Below are 17595 nucleotides of genomic sequence, written 5' to 3'. Positions count from 1 at the left end.
GTAGAATGGCAGTAAAAGTGTGGCACATAAAAGGTTTATTAAAGGAAATTAAAGTCCATCATTGCCACACCTGCTCCCCTATTATAAGTCTATGGCAGGTCAGTGCCTTCAATCACAACTCAGCATCAGTGAACAGAGCCATGTTTTCCATTACCATTACAGTCACATTGCAACCTACACGTTCTCAGATTTTCAGAATGGTAACAACTACTGAGAGCCTTCAGCCACTGCTGAATAAAACCCCCAACCATTTGAATCCCTACTCCTAACAATGATAGTCTGTAAATATAATCATATGAAATGTAACATTTTGGTTTTACTTCTGCATATTTGATCAATACATATTTTAGTCTCAGATTTCCCAAGCACCAGTAGAAGCAACAGAACTGTTCAAGTATTTATCTAATATTTTCAAATATCTGCTCAAGTAATTGATTGTGTTCTCTCCTGTAAAGAAGTGTGAGGTCATATGGCACATGTCATGTGTAGTCATCTGTAAGAACGAGTTAGAAAAGGGCCAGATTAGGAAAGTGTTTTCACCTTTAAAAGAGTTGACTCAGCCCTTTCTCCTTCTAAGTTAGATAAATTCAGTCCTACTGCCTATAGGCCTCTCAGAGAAGACCTTGAAAATGTCTCCGTTGTTTGCTTTCCATGAACTTAACATTAAAGCATCTTTACATCTTCAGAGCATTGTGAAAATGGTAAGCCCCTTCTTGCATGACTCTGAGGACCTGTATGCAGCAAAAATCAGTGCAGTTTTGAGCATCCATTCCTTCCCCTCCTGTATGAAGCCCCCTGCACAACAGTGCACTGTGAGACAGCAGGGAAGGAAGAGCCAGGGAATCCACAGCTACATGGATTTTTATCTTGCCACTTTTTGTAGCTAATGGTGCATAAATGCCCATGCATAGGCTACTTCAACTATTGGGGCTGAAGTGGTCTCCACAAAGTGGCACTGCTGCTATCTACTAGACATCTCCCTTCTTCCTGGTTTAGATACCAGAACCAGGTGCTGGAATCTGCATTTGAGCCTAAGAGATTAATCAGCAGAACAACAGATTCTTCCACAGTGAGTTTTATCATCCCTATTTTAGAGATGGGAAAACTGAATCACACAGAGATTTTGTGACTTTCACAAGGACAAACAGTGAGGCACTAACAGAGATAGAATAAAAATGTAGGCGTGCCTAATCCTTTGCATAGTCTTCTATACCAAGCCTCCTCTTGAAAGATAATACCCTAAACGTTTGATGGTATTTTTGGAAAGAGTAAAGATTTTCCTTATTATCCTTGGTGAAAATTACACTGTGACTCTCCACACCAAAACATCAAATCTTCATCTCTTTAAAATTTCAGGAGTTTGTAATAAAATCCTTGGATTGAAAATCTGTCCCTACAATTTTGGCTCTGGGTTAGATCCAAGACCAAAAGGTGCATATTTCTGATTCTGGTTTGTATGTAGCCAAAAATGTCAAGAGAACAGCTGGTCTTACAAGGTTTCTGTTTTTTCAGTCAGAAATGTTAGGACAGCAGCTCACATTATTTAAGTGCTGTGAAATCAAAACCTGAACCCTAGCCCTGATTCAAAATCAAATATAAGTCCCAAGCTATATGTTGTCCTTCATCCAAATCTGTGCATTGCTTCCTAGGCCCATTTGGTACCCAAGATGTAGCTCATTTCATTGGCAAACTATTTCTTTGTGTGTATGCTTGCATGCGTGTGTGTGTGAAATCAGAGATTCTTTTGGGTAAAAATCTTATTAAGATGTTATTATTACTGCAGATTGAATGAAAAATATAGAATACTACATAGTGATGATGTTTCTAATACTGCTTTAGAGAGAGGTCTTAAAAACATTTTGCTGAATGTTTCATTTTAACAGTTGATAGTATATATCTTGCCTTTGATAGCTCAAGAAATAGCTTTCTCAAGTTCTAGTGAAGACGCTCAGAAATGTTAACTTACAACATTAGCACTAGGTATTTGCAGGTGCTAATACTAACTAGATACTCTCTAGTTACCATCCTCTAGTAAAGATTTAAATTTAAAATTCTGTTGTAGCAAACCCTGAAAGCAGCAATCATAGTATTTCACAGTGTCTAATCTTACATCTGCAATAAACACCTGTAGATATTGGCATCAGATCTTAAAGAGTAACTCTTACTAGTTGGTTGACTAAGCAAATTTTATCATTGCAGATATCTCCTATAGATTATTTATCAGATATTCAGAGATGAGTTTTTATCTTTGTGACAGGATTAATAAGGCATGGTTATTCTCCTTTCCATTACTGTCTGGGCATTGGAAACTTTATAACACATTTTGAAGATTTTCTTTCTCAGTGGCAAAAAGGAACTAAAGATGTTGTGTTAATGTTACAGATGGATGCAGATGGTGAAGATAAAAAGCTGTGCACATGCTCAAAAGGAACCAAGGGTGAGTTAGCAAGCACATTTGATGACCCTATATCCATCACACCATGAAATATGATAGTTCCTGTGTACAGCCCCTAATGTGTAGTCAGAGTGTATATGGCCTCCTTAGGGCAGTTTTTTAATCAAGCCAGGACACAGGCTGCTGGCATTAAGAGGCAAAATGTTATTAGTTATGGTTTAAAGAAAAGAGGAAATATTTTTCTAATGTATGATATTTTAATACAAATATTTATGAAGGCACATAAAGGATATAGTTTACTTCGTAAAGGAATGCCTTTCATCATGCAAATTAAGGTTTTGTAAAGGAAGTAGAGTTGCCTGAAGTTGAATGATGTCTTCCAAATAATATGCTAAAGTTTATCAACCAGATAAAAGAACAGTTTATTCATTGCCATCAATTGACTATAAATGACCTGTATGAGTGGCACAGAAGCAAACTTAGTTTTAATCAAAGGACGGTGTTTGTTTATTCTCTCTGAATTTACTGGGCTTTTTTTCAAGTAGATTTTTATATTTAATTCTGCAAAGTTAGGATAAAAAGGTTATACTTACTGCTAGCCCTTCTCTTTTGGTAAGAAGCAGATGGGAATGCAATATTGCAAAGTAAACAGGCCCTTTATGATCTAAACACCAGGAAAACATGATTTACTAGCAATGCAACTACTCATTTTAATTCCCAGTGCTTTTTGTGACCCTTGATAGTGAGTGGAAAGTGAACATACACACAAATAAACATAAAAATTGCCTGCCATCTAAGCAAATGGTGCTTATAAAGCCTATGGCCTGATTTTCAGAGTTGCCCGAGCACCTGCACCTCTCCATGATTTCAGTGGAGATTCTGTGCGCTCAGGACTTGTGACAAAGAGGCCATTAAGTACTTTGATTCATTGTGAAGGCTCCGTAGTCCTGGGTTACTTATGAGTCTAGCTGGCACAGGGGATAAATGCATTAATTTTATACTTCCAAGATCAAGTTGTGGCTGAGACCAAAAGTGAAAGTGAGGTTAGTGGGTTTTTTAATTCCCTAGTGGCACATCACCAAACTACTGCAAATAGGCAGTCTCTGCTCATGAGAAGACAGGTAGCGAAAGTGAAATCAATGGGACTCTTGCCATTGATTTCAATGGAATCAGGATCTCAGCCCAAGACTGTGATGGCAGGTCAGGACTGAGGTGCATTGACAGAGATGTGTTAAAAACAATGCCATCCTTTGCCTAGAAATAAAGAGGACTATGGCTAGAAAAATCTCCCTTAATTCTTAATGTAAAACTTTTTAAAACAGGACCCAATACTGTTCCCATTGAAATTAATGGCAAAAGTCCCATAAACTTCAGTGGGACTAGGATCAGATCCTAAACAGAGTTATTACCACAAAGTAATGAAGTTATTGCAGCACATCTCAACATTCTAGTGTGGCTTTTCTGGCTGTCAAAGACTGCTGGAAACTATCATCTGATTGACTGGGTCTCATTTAACATATTCTATTCAGTGTAAATACACACACACACACACACACACACACACACACACACACACACACACACACACACACACACACACACACACACACACACAGGCTTAATAGAGCAAGTGCATTTTCCCAGAAGTGGAACAACTGATATTGCCTGTGCAGAATGAGTAATCTTTAGAACCACCTGTTGGCTCTGTCAATATGCTGCGTACCCTTGTGTGGGCAGGTATTTGTAAACACCAGCTTTCTTCATTCCAAAATCAAATTAGCACTCAGAAAAACAAAGATTTCTCATCATTCTCCCAGTAATAAAAAAGTGCCTTAGTTGTTTTGCTATGCTGAAGATTATCATCTTCATCTTGTGCGGGGTTTATCTAAAATAACCCTGGGAATTACACATTTGGTCAACATTTGCCAGTAATAGTTACGATCCTGTGGTTAGCATGAAATAAAGAATCACCTGTGTTTTGATAGCCGCTCCTCTGTCATCACAGAGGGACAGGTGCAAGGTTGCAACAAGCACAGGACTGGAAATGTAAACTAATTCATTCATTCTCTGTGCTTTTATTAACAGTGCAAGTAGACTCTATAGCTCAGGAGCTCAGGTAAGAACTCATATGGTTTACATTTTCTAGCTTCATTATCTGATTATACTGATTGATCATTCTTATGTATAGCACATTGGACAAAAAAGGAATGCAGTAAATGATGCATTCATGTAGTGATATATTTATTACCCTACAAAAAGTGCTTGATGATGGTTCCCTTTCTAAGTGAACCAAAAGTAAAAATGAAAGGCTATCAATAAACCCTCTCTCATCACAATTAAACATTAATACAAATTGGGCATGCTCCTGAAATGTATTCTCTGCATATACCTCCTATGACTTTAACACTCTGAACCTATTAAGTTTCTAGTTAAACCTCAGGATCCTTATATTGAGCATTCTATGAAATACTGTTACTTTTATAGGTTTAGTTAATAACTTTTGCAAAATAGCTAGACTTTGTAAATTGTTGTGAGCTGAACATGCATAATTTATTTGTCTATTACCTGCTGAAGTTTTGTATTTTATTGAAGCAGTACAGAATAAGGCTGATTTTTTCCATATTTCCATAAACTATGACAATCTGGTCAAAAACATAAATTTGACAGGGATCTTTCTGATCCTCAATAATTTCTTAAATGATTAATATCTGAATTATACATTTAACCATAATACCTGAGTATACTTTGAAATAAACTGTTTGTTTAATGTTTATTTTCTGAAATTCATACATATTTTAAGAGTTTCCATAAACTGTTCAAAAATCTCTCTCAGAACGAGACACGGAATAACTGCAAGTTCTTGAAGAATAACTTCCCCAGAAGAAAAGCACAGCCAATTCAATATTAGGAGTAGAACTTTAGATGGAAGCAGTAGCAAGATTGATGTATATGCAAAGGTTCCATCATGAAAAATACTGTTAGGAGATTACATTAGTTTCTTAGGGCTTGGACAGGAATTATGACAGAAGGAGCACGGAACAGTAGGTGGGTAAATACTGCAAAATGTCTTCCACAGTATTCACTGGAGTTTTTTAATGAGTTCAGTATGGCCAAGTTCAAACCTCTTCAAAAGGCATGTGAGTGAGTTTTATTGACACATGTAGAAAATGACTGCTTGTGTTCTCATCCAACCAGAGAACAGAAACTACCAAATGATTTATCTGGCCAATCGCAACTAAGCAACATAGCTCAACTTTTGAATGCTAAGTGAAGACTACTTATAGCAAGTTGTTTGCAGTTGTTCCATAGAATTAAAAAACAAATGTTTGTAGAATAAACTTGAAATATGAGTAAATATCAGGAACTCCTAAGCTGCTTTCAGATATTCTGTGAACAGAAAAAAAGCTAATTTATCAGATAAATTATTTATTGTGATTTATTCACTCAGCTCTACCACATTTTTCTGTATTGCTTCATGTTTCTTGAGATTTAGCGTGTCTCCTTTTCCCTCTGTGCATTCCTAATTTATGCACCAGAAGGAAGCATTAATCCGAAGAGGCAGTCATCCAAAAATGAGGATGGTCCATGTGTTCATAAGAGAAAAATGTTTGAAAAATAGAAGATGTGTAAGTTTCTTCAACACCAGGGAAGCTATAATTTATGCATTACCAGTTTACTAGGTTTTCCCAAGCAATTTTGGTGTTTTCTGTGAAACACATATTATCTTAGCAACTTCCATGTCACATATTAATCTTTCTATCAAAGCATGAAGAAACATACACCTGTTTGAAATATAGGGATAAATATTCAACAAGGGTTTAATCCAGCCTCTTTATACTTTGAATTTTGGGACAACAAAACCCAGTATTAGCACATGCAAATGAGATAGTTGGTGTCTAGTCAGATTGCCATGTGTATGTACAAATCAGATAACAAAAACATTTGAGCACAAAAAATTGTGTATGTAAAAATTATGTATAATGAGAGAGGCATAGACTGCTTTTTGAAAATATGGTGCATACATTTTAGTCTTATTACTCTTACCTATGGAAATATAAAAGAACCATTAGAAATCCTCCCCAGGAAATCAAGATTGAAAATATCATTTAATTTACTGGGTTTTAGAAACAGATATTTGGAACCTGTCTCTATTCTGACCAACGTTCAAAGTAGTGTGTTGACTGGTTTAAATCCAAGCTTAATTAATTTACCCTTTTCCCTGATTTATCCCATCTGACAGAGCACTTTTTCACATCTTACTGAGTTTTTATTTTAATGTGCCTTGGGATACTTCTTTATGAAAGGCACTACATAAGCTTACATGCTCAAATTGTATTACTATTAATTTCATAACATTGATTGGTTCTACATCTTTTGTTTCCCTATTCTAATTTTAGAAGTTATCTAAATGAACAATGAAGCTAAATGAAAGGATACGATCAATTAAGTTATATGAACAAGTTAGACTCAGAAAATGTGATATTACTTGAAAATCTATTTCATGTGAACTTCAGGGGTGCTCAGGACTTCTTAACTGAAGTCAGTGGCAAAACTGAGCTTTCTGAAATGGTGTGAGGAGAATCACTGTGTGTGCTCAGAAAGTTCATCATCAGTCAGCTTCAAAGGGTTTGTACTCTAAAGCTTTGGGGCCCTCTCTGACTGACTGATCTGTTTCAGTGGTTAGGTTAGGTATGGAAGAAACAAGCTTCATGTGTCCAAAGATTAAACACCCCAGAAAGGGGAAAATAATGTCAACTTCATAAAGATATTACTTCATGATAGAAGTCTAAGATCTCTAAAGCAGAGTACGAATATAGAATGGTATTCTAATCCTATTGAAGTCAATGGCAAAACCTCAACTGACTTCAGTGGGGCCATGATTTTCACCCATGCAGTGTGCAGAACATTTTCCCTTTCCCCAGGTTTCATCAGTTGACCTAGGAACCATATTTTATACAGAGAAATTCTGCCTGACTATTTTAAATATTGACACCTCTTCCTCATTATTTTCATGACTGGTTTTGAACCAGTTACTATATCAAATAATTTATAGCATCAACCCATTCCTTTCTTTTCAGAATCTTATACCACTACATCTGATTCTCTTGCCTCTTTTTTCCCCTCACGCTTTGTAAGCCAAACATTTGCATCTTTTTACATACCTCCTAATTCCCAAACACATAATTACCCTCTCAACTGGTTCCTTTAATTACGTCATCCTTCCTATGAAAGACTGGTCTGAATCACACATGCTATTTCAACTCTAGTTACTGTAAAACTTTACACAGTGCCAGATTAACTTCTGCCAATATATATTCTGTAAGGTACCCCAAGGCCAATGTGTCCCTTTCACTGTTGCCAAACATGGTGCAGAAGATTTGTGAGGATTTTTTTCTATTATCCTTTATCACCCTCTGGTCTGTTTCCTGTTATGGATTCCGAGTTATATTCTCTCATTCACCTAGAGTCTCTTAGGCTATATCTACACTGCCTACACAGAGTTTGGACTATGGGGCTGTGAATAGTAGTATGCACCAAAGTACTGTGCTGTTCCCCTGTATGGCGATTTCAGGCATGATCTAAAAGGTTCCTAATTCACATTAATATTGTCCTCTTCAAACAGGACGACATTTATGCAAACTAGGAACCTTTTACTTCATGCCTGCAATGTCTATGCAGGAGAGTTACTGTGTAGCACTTTGGCATCTGTTGCTATCCAAATCCCCATAGTCCAAGCTACAGGGCAGTGTAGACAAAACCTTTGTGTATGTCTGTACTGCTGCTAGGGGGCAATTCCCAGCATGAGTACACAGACTTACGCTTGCTCAGCCTGAGCTAGTGAGCTATAAATAGCTGTGTGAATGTTGTGGCACTGGTGGCAACTCGGGCTAGCCACATGACTCCAAGCCTGCCCAGCCCCCTGGGTTTGACCTCAGGCAGAGAGCCCCAGTTGCTGCCCATACTGCAACATCCACACTGCTATTTTTAACACACTAGTTCAGGCTGAGCTAGAGCAAGTCTCGCTATATCTTCTGGGAATCACACCTCCCAGCTGAAGTGTAGACATTCCCTCAAGGGCCTGATTCTCCTTTCATCATACTGGCTTTATACTGATGTAATTCCATTGACTCCAGTGAAGTTACACCTAATTTATGTTGGGGTAAATGAAAGGAAAATCAGACCTTTAGTGCTCTTTATCCCCAATATCCTCACCTTGAACTTCTTTACAATGAACTCTGCAATCCACTTAGGTACCCAAAATTCTAAAACTGTCTTAGGACGTTTTGAACTGATTTCCTCATGCATCATCTTCACTATTATTTTATTAGTATTTTACATTTCTAAGGCTCTCATCATTATTCAGGTACTGAAGATGTTAGATACTGTAGTATCTAAGCATAATTTCCTAAATTAAAAAAGACACCAACAATCCTTCAGGAGAAGAAACCAATTAATGTTTGAACCTGGTATCTCTCAGTCATAGCATTCCTGTTGAGACCAGCTGCTGTGTTGAAATGGAAAGAAAGAAGAGGCTGACTTTAAGATAATTTGAACCTAGGGAACTTAGAAATTTAAAGGACCAGGATCATGAATTGTGTTCCGTATTGGACTGAAAGCTATAGTAGACTTGGGAGTATTAGTGTGATATATTCTCATTAGTCTGCTCCACTTGACAGATGGGATAGATGGTATACTGAACCATCTGTATTTTAAGGACTGACATCTGGGTCAGATCAAGGAAAAGCAAATTGGACTGATCCAGGTTTGAAATAACAAAATCATGAATCATTTTGTCTAGGTCTGTATCTAAATGAAAGGGGTGCAATCTCCTGGCTAGCTGAAGGTGAAAGCAAACATTCTGAGCTGCTGCTGTTATCTAAATATCTGGGATTAGTGAGGTATCCACTAGGATCCCAAGATTTCAAATTACCTTGACAAATGGAGAGCAGATTTCCTTAATGGTGAATGAAGTCACAGTTTCTGCTACTTCTACAAATACTTTGACTTGCCACTGGATCACCTCTTGAGTAATTTTCTTTTTTGTTATGCAGAACCCTTATTCCTTCATACTCTAGAACTACAGAAAGGCTGATCTGTCCACTTTGAGTTAGAGGCAGACAGAGCTGGATATCATCAACATATTAGTGGTAAGAGAGAAATGATAGGACAGAGCTCCATGGAATTCAACAAGGATGTGCACTTGGTGAGAAAGAACAACAGCCCATCTCACACCCTCTGCTATCTCTCTAGTAGGAAGGAATTAAGCCAGTAGGCCAACATCATAAGCAGAAATGCTGAAGGATCCCAATGTGTCTTGCAGCACTAGTGTGAAAGTCTGGTCCTTGCCCAGGGCCCTCAAGACATAGTTCATCAGCATAATTAATGCTGTATTCATGCCAAACTGCATTCTGAAGTCATACTGGAAGGGGTCTAAACAATTATTATTATTTTACAGTGCCCAGTAGCATGTTGGGTGCCTCACAGTACAGATGAGAAGGCATGATCCCTGCCCCATTAAACCTACAATCAAATTTCAGACATTGATGGATTGAAGGTGATAACAAAACAATAGTCTAGAAAATGTGGAGAAAGGAAAAGCAGAGATTTATAGTGGTAGATGACATAGCTACTCAGAAAATTTTAGTGCATGATGAAGCAGACATGTTTGTTCTCATTATATATAAGAATAGATAACTGTAATTGCTGGTGACTCGCTTTTCGTAGGCTTCATGACAGAAGCAGGTCTTTCAGAAGGATCTGCATGAGAGGAGGGCAGTAGCCTTGCAGTCCAGCTCAGAAGGGTTTTTCCATGCAGAGGGGGCTGCATGGAGAGGGTTGTAAGAAAAGTAGAAAAATGAGGCAAAGACTGATATGCCAGCACAGACAACGGGTGTAACGAGTTTAAAAAATAAGTGTTCAGGTGTGGCTTCAGTTGGTTAGCCACTACCTTCTCAGTGATTTTACTCAGAAAAATAAAAGAGGTGGGGAAGTAGCTGTTGAGGCTGGTTGCACCAAGTTATGGTTTCTTGTTTGCACGAGGCTGTTTCATGCTCTGATTTCCTGGTAGGTACCCTATTTTACGCAGACTTTGTCAATTCCTTACTGGTTTTGATTAGCCAAGAAGAGCAAGCCAAGATCAGCCTTTTGCATCTGCTGATTCAGGCTTTCCCCAGCACCCTTAGAACCACAGATTGTGTTACTGGCCTAACTCAGTTAGGGAAAGTAGTATGGTTTTCCCCTTTGGCTCCAGTTCTGCTTCCCGGGAGTGAGGTAGTCTTGAAGTCACTTGAGCTTTTCTACAAAATAGCATAACTGTTTACACTTAGAGGTAACTAAGTGTTAACACTTAGAGGTAACTGAAACTATGTGGAGATGCTTTGGATTCATTAGACACTCTACTGTCCAGACCAATTCTATTGGCTCAACCTTTGCAGAAATAGGAATAAAAGCTAAAAGGAATTTAATAATCTCCTTCAGTAGCCTTTGATTATACTAATTCATCAGTCCAATTCAGATTTATTTCTTCATCTGTGTAGTTCAAAACTTATTCCTTCCCATTTTATATGCTACAGGACATCAGTGAAGTGTAATGATTTTGGGGAGTAGATGTTTAGGGGCCATCACCTAAATAACTATGGATAGAAGATGGGTTACAGTGTCCTACTGGTTTATTGATGGTTTGGACCTATGGCTGATCACTAGTTTCTAGCTTGGAGTTCTAGAAATCTATGGAATGTGATAGTTTCCAGAAGCAGACTAGCAAAATTATTCTGCCTCCAGACAGATGGGAAAGCTCCTATCTTTGCTTGAAGAAGTCAATGATATAACTGTAATACAGTATTTCTTATGCTCCCAGTTATAACTGCCAAACTGAAGAGGAGGTCAAGATCATATCTGCTTGTATTTTGGAGTTAAAGATGTGTAGCTGTGGAGACTACCTGTGAAAAGTCCACGTTCATCATGTTTGGGGCATGAACCATGTGGACACTGAAATCTGTCTGGCTATCATACTTACAGTGTAGTATTTGAGCACCTAATAATCTTTAATGTATTTCCCAAGATGAAGAGTCATGGTGAATCTACTACCTGGCTTGATGGCACCTCCATAAGTTCTGAGAGGAAGCCAGTTAGGTTGCATAGTGGTATATACGCTGCAAGGATATCTACATTGACTTTGCCTCAGGAAATTGCATATTGGGATCATGCTCTCAGATGATTCTGTCCATGGTAAGAGGTCCTTCCTGCAGTTGAACGTTGGATGTAGAAAACATTGCCAGTTCTCCTCCTCAGGTTTTTTTAGGATCATGATGTTCTGTGTAACTGGTGGGGTCAAGTTCTGCCAGAGTAGAGCCCATTGTCATTCAACCAGCTTTCAGTGATGTAGTTAAATTCATTAATTTCATCTGAGACAAAGTTATGAATGATGTTGTTTTTATTGACATGCAATCTTGCATTAAAGAGCTCTAAGCTTAGAGCCACCACACCCAATGTCTTAAACTTTTGTTTGCCTTTGAGGACAAAGAGACAAGTAATTTTTGTGTACTGTTCATGCTCTACTCAGGGAAAGATTTTTTTCATCCTGTCTCCCCAGTCCTGAGCCTATTAGAAATTAGAAGGTTAGACAGCCATTAAAATGACCATCCTCTTCTTGCTATCCCATGCTTTCTGATACAATATTTTTTCACACTTTCCTGAAACCCATATAAATTTTGTCCATTGTTTGATCCCCTTCTGCCAATGTTATGATGTACTTCAAGAATCTGGGGTAAATTGCTAAACCAGAACTTTTTCCTAAAAATCAGTGAGGACTCTCTCACTAAAATTGACATTAAAAAAATCTGTTTCTGTTTTGACTGATATTTGATACCGAAGTACAAAAAGCCAAATGATCAGTATGCAGTGCAGTTTAGAATGAGGCAGATGTATGCTGTTCACAGCACTAATAAAATATTAATGCTGAAATTCACCTATCCTTATTATTATGTCCTGTATGTCAACCGTTCTCATTACCAATAATAAAACAAGTTATAAATATAAAATGTAACTGCAGCCCAGTTTACAGGTCTGTGATGTCTAAGATCCTCCCTTGTTTCTTTCTCCATCTTCCAGTCCCCCCCTTAATTAGCCATCAAAGGGCTGGGCTTACAGCTTTAGCAACTTTTCATAATTCTAACTCTGATTTTTTTTGCTTTGGTGCATTGCTGGACCTAACATTTTTACCCATTTCATAATCCCCTCTCACTACTTCCCTAATCTAGGTAAATATATCCCATCTCTAAGATGTTACCTTACACATTTTTTTTAATATTGCAAAATTACTACTGCTACCAAAACAAGGATATTTATTTAAATTAACTGTTTGTTTGTGCCCCAAATTTTCCATTTTCAAATATTTCAATGAGTTTTTGTTCACACACAAATTCAAAGAATGGCTGTTCTTCATACAAACACCTAAAATGACATGCAAACAAGGATATTCATGAATGTATGTGAGCAATACCTGGAATGTATATGCATGTATGTGAACTCCTTATTTGTTATTCATTGTCCTCCCATGTTAAAAGCCTGTCATCCAATCAGGCAGCAGAAATAACATCACATGATTTTGATGACCAAATACAGACCACAAACAACAAATAATAAACTGAATATTTTGCAAACAATTCATAGGTTGACAATTGTTTGCCTTAACTATCTAGAGGATAGCAACAAAGCACTTAATGACTGAGCAGAAATGAGAATCTGCATCTGATACTATATTTAAGCATCTATATGGCTACATTTGCAAATCATAATATTTAAAATGAATAATTTGACTAAGTCTTGTAAATACTAAAATGCAAAATGAATTCAGGCTCATTTGTCCCTAATTTTCCATGCTTATTCTTTGCTACCTTTACTATTGTCTATCTTTATGTGTTGTGTTTATTTACAGTGTATAAAGAGTTTATTTTATGTTTTATCTCCCTATTCCATTTTATTTGATACATGATCTCCATTTTTATTTTTAAATGTTTTAGCTATGTAATGTAGTAACGTCCTTTGTCAGCAATTAATATGTTCAATAACTGATAAACACATTTGAGCCTCTTTTTTCCTAGATCATTTTTTATGTTTATTATATTTATTTCTAGCCAGTCATCTTTAATGCTTCTTCCCCAGCACCAACATCATATCTTTCTGGTTTTTGTCTTTTCCCTTCAAATGCTCAATTTAATTAAAAACCTTTAATTATTCTCAATTTCTCTGTTTCTGTAACTGTAGTCTTATCTTATGGGCCAAATTCAGGTCATTTACACCCAACTGCCATGTTCTAATGGGTAGATATATACTATTTGCAGTTGGTGCCACATGAGAGCACATCTCTACGTTGTCCATCCACTATAAATAAAAACTTTTGCATTCTTAATTGTATTCTCCACCTTGCCCTCTAAGATTCTGTACTGCTAACAAGTTACTGTCTTCTCCATCACAACTTCAGTTTTCTGCATCATACAATAAGTATTTTTATACTGTGAGAGACCCAAACAGCCTAATGTCTCCAAATGAATGACAGACTCTCGGAATTGTATAGCCCCACATGGTCATTTACTTTTCTGGCTGGTCTTTTCTCTATGGATGACTGCAAGCCACCCAGAACTTTTCATGCCAGGCAATGACTTCTGCCTGTTCTGTGTTGATTGTGAAATAGAGGCAAATCACCAGTTAAATTGCTGCCCTTGGCTGAAGTTAGGAGTTGCATTCAGCCAGGGAAGAGGAGGTTGGAGAGGACCCTAGATAACCTGCAGATGTCAAGAAAAGGAAATAAAATATGACAGGGATTCTTTCAACATTCCAAGAAGATATTTTTCACTCTTTAAATATTATTCCAGCTTTATAAAGCTGTAGTATCCCAAAGGACCAGCATAGCTATCACAAGGGTTTTAGACAAAAGCAACAATGGAACAGGTTTGGATCCTTGGCAAGTGGACAGCTTCAATTCCCACTGCCTCTGGAGTGCACAAAAGAGGAACGTTTGGATTTTCACAAGATCTCAAACAAACGTGATCTACTCAACATGTTTTTTCTAAGGTAACTTTTTTTAAGCATTTACTGTATGTAGCAGGCTGACCTCACACCCTGATGCAGATCCTAGTTGTGTGGTTTACCATGTGTAGGGCACCCCAGAATCATGTGGATGTTCTTGACTGTTTTGTTCTCTAAAAGCTTTAGCCAAATTCTTGCTCAGGCTCCCAATTAAGTCAGTTGTTCCACTGAAGTTCCCCTGAGTAAGAGACTGGCTGAAAACTGGATTAGGACTTTAGGATTTGGTCATTAGTCTGTTTTCCTTGATTCCATTTGTACTACTGTGTTGAAGAGTTTTTTGGCTCCAGTCAACAAAAAAATAATGTTCCCCAAACTGACCTTTGTTGAGTTTAAACTGTCCATTTGCTAAGGGCCAAAATCCGCAGCCTTCGTGGATACAAAACTCCCTTTTTTGTTTACAAGGACTGTAGAGTTCATTGTAGATCAGTGTAGCTTGGGTTCCAGTAATATTTTCATCAGCACTTCCTCTTTCTTTAGGCTACTATATTCCCTAGCTGCTGTTTGTCAGAAGCTGGGAATGGGCAACAGGAAATGGATCACTCGATGATTACCTGTTCTGTTCATTCCCTTTGGGGCACCTGGCATTGGCCACTGTTGGAAGACAGGATACTGGGCTAGATAGGCCTTTGGTCTGACTCAGTATGTCCGTTCTTATGTTCTTATATGATTGTAACACCAATAGTGCATCATGCTTTACAAACAGTTGAAATGAATAAAGACAAATGAAAAAGCCATTATAGAAGCACACTAATGTACTTCTGAACCTGTGGTCTAACTAACATATTAGGGTCTAAAGGTACTTGGCCTTTAAGCCTCATGCATCACAATCAGCTTGAGGCATGTGTCGATTTCATTATGACAGCATGCCTTTTCCTCAATTATTGCTGACTTATTATCACTCTGATCTTTTTATGTGCTTCTTTTTATTTGCTCAGTCATTTCACAGTCCAGTTGTTCCTTTTGGTCAAGTGGGCTATAACATTAGTTTACTGTCTGAAACATTGCCAACTTCGATACATAATGACTCAACACCATTGCCCATTTCTCCCCAATCTCCTCTTATGGGGGCTAATAAATCCTCTTTCACCAATAAGGCTATACCACCTCATTTACTTTTCCTGCTTGTCTTTTTTAAATAAACTATATCCTTTAATATCACATTTCAGCCAGACTTCAGTTATGATATATTTTTCTCTATATCATTATGTATATCCCCTGAGCACTCTTATTTTCTTCTTTGCTAAGCCTTCCATTTGTATATATATAGTAACTTTAATAACCCCCATGTTATTGAGCTTATTTCCTCTATATTAGTATCCATAAATCTTTATTTCCCTTTTATCTTCCTTCCCATCTTTTCTGTGCACTCCTTTCATCTCGGTTCAGTCTGTGTACTCATCCTTTTCTCATGCAGCCCTAAATTGAACTCTTCCTATGACTTCTTGCTATGGGAAGAAAATTGGCCTTGTTCAGTGGCAACCCTTTCTATCTGTATGGGTCCCTTCAGCTCCAAAATATTCTCCAGTAACCCACAGAAACAAATGCCCTGTTTTCATACCCTTTCACAAATATAAGCTATGAGCCAAGTGGATGCATCTGTTGAAGACAGAATGGGGAGAAGTACATTTATTTCCTTGTGTGAGATGGTAGAAATTGGGAAACGTAAATGTTGTTATTGTTGGATTATTATTATATTACAGGACCAAGTGTTGACTGCTCCTGAGCATCTGTCAATACCACTGAAATCAATGGGAGTTGAAGATACTCAGCACCTTCCAAAATGATCCACTCTATTGTTGTATATAAATGCATATATATGTATATGTATGTAGGTATGTATAGCCAGATCCTCAGCTGGGATAAACCATCATCACTCCACTGAGCTCAATATCTGACTCTTATTTTTATTGGGTCTGATTCCAGTCCCCTTTATACTCAAGTCCATTGACCAAAAAGATACCTTTGTCATTTAAACGAGGACAGGGAGATTTCACAGTAGACAATTCACAGAAATTCCATCCTCCTTCCGCTATATGCCAACATTCTGATGCATCCTCATGTTTCCCACACCTAACCTATCATTGTTCCAAGGTATGACAGAGTGCTACCTATAGCATCTTGATCACTTAGGTAATAGTGTTACACAGAAGACTACAAGCTTAGTGGGAATCAGTCTGTTATGATGGGGTGAAAGGCTCCTTCTGACACATGCCTATGCTGTGTTCTGCCGTGCTTGGAACCTAAAAATTAAAGGCACACACAGGGAAAAGAAATGGACGGTGTGTATTTTGTGAATGAGACACCAGGCAAATGGACCAGGCAGTGCGGCACACCTGATGGCTGAGGGAGCACTCTCACCCCACTCATTCCATTCTCATGGTTGTACCATGGTCCTCCTAGATCCTGCTCCTCACACTGTCTTCAATTTCTCTCGTGTCCTTCCTGATTCATCCGCCCAACCTGAACATGATGTTTGTTTGTTTCTCCAATACTTTCGTGGGACCTGATTCTCTGGAGTAAATCAGGAGTAACTCTACCAAAGTGAATCGAATTATTTATTGGCATGGGAGAACCGAATCAGGACTCTAGTCTTTTCAGCTGTTTCTTCTAACCCACCAAGAGTTTCTTTTAACCCTTTTGTCAACCTTCACCAATCTGTATGTACCCCCCGAGCAACTCCACTCTAATGCTGGCATTATGTAAAGCTTTGCCACACTGCCATCCTTCAGTGATGTTCCCTGCGATTTTTCAGTTACTCCTTGGTCCTCTTCCCTGCTCCTCGGCTTTAGTAGCCCTTTCTTCTTTGCTGTCCATGGATTAATTTCAGTGATTAGTCAAGAAAAGTAAGCGAAGAAAATAATCCATATCAGATTGCTAAATCAAAGGGGTAAATTAAATGTATCAAATGATATGGTACCAGAAAGAACAGTGACTTAGGAAAATGAAGTTTTTAAAAGTAAGTGGTGGGAAAGAATTAGTGCTAAAGGTCCAGAGAGATTCAGCAGGTGAAATTCAGCATTAGTATAATGGCTGTGTAAGTAATACAACAATGTAAGTTGGTCAAACAGGTGTTAGTCAAAAAAAATGTATCTTCTTATTTAGTGTGCTGGGTA

The 17595-nt window shown here is 37.8% G+C and overlaps 1 protein-coding gene across 7 annotated transcripts in view; it reads left to right on the top strand.

The window, feature by feature from the left end:
* The window catches only part of ST18 (ST18 C2H2C-type zinc finger transcription factor), a 230187-nt gene that overhangs the window by 140969 nt on the left and 71623 nt on the right, over positions 1 to 17595 (top strand). For all 7 annotated transcript variants that reach the window (XR_007772789.1, XM_050941937.1, XM_050941938.1 and 4 more), the window contains 2 exons: positions 2383 to 2437; positions 4481 to 4511. Coding sequence is in view for 6 of the 7 variants with exons in the window: in XM_050941937.1 (XP_050797894.1) it covers positions 2383 to 2437; positions 4481 to 4511 (86 nt within the window). In the remaining variant the exon portion in view is untranslated. The remainder of the gene's footprint in view (positions 1 to 2382; positions 2438 to 4480; positions 4512 to 17595) is intronic.

This window comes from Gopherus flavomarginatus, chromosome 2 (assembly GCF_025201925.1).
Source record: "Gopherus flavomarginatus isolate rGopFla2 chromosome 2, rGopFla2.mat.asm, whole genome shotgun sequence".
Lineage (NCBI taxonomy): Eukaryota > Metazoa > Chordata > Testudines > Testudinidae > Gopherus > Gopherus flavomarginatus.
This window is presented reverse-complemented; position numbering and strand designations above follow the sequence as displayed.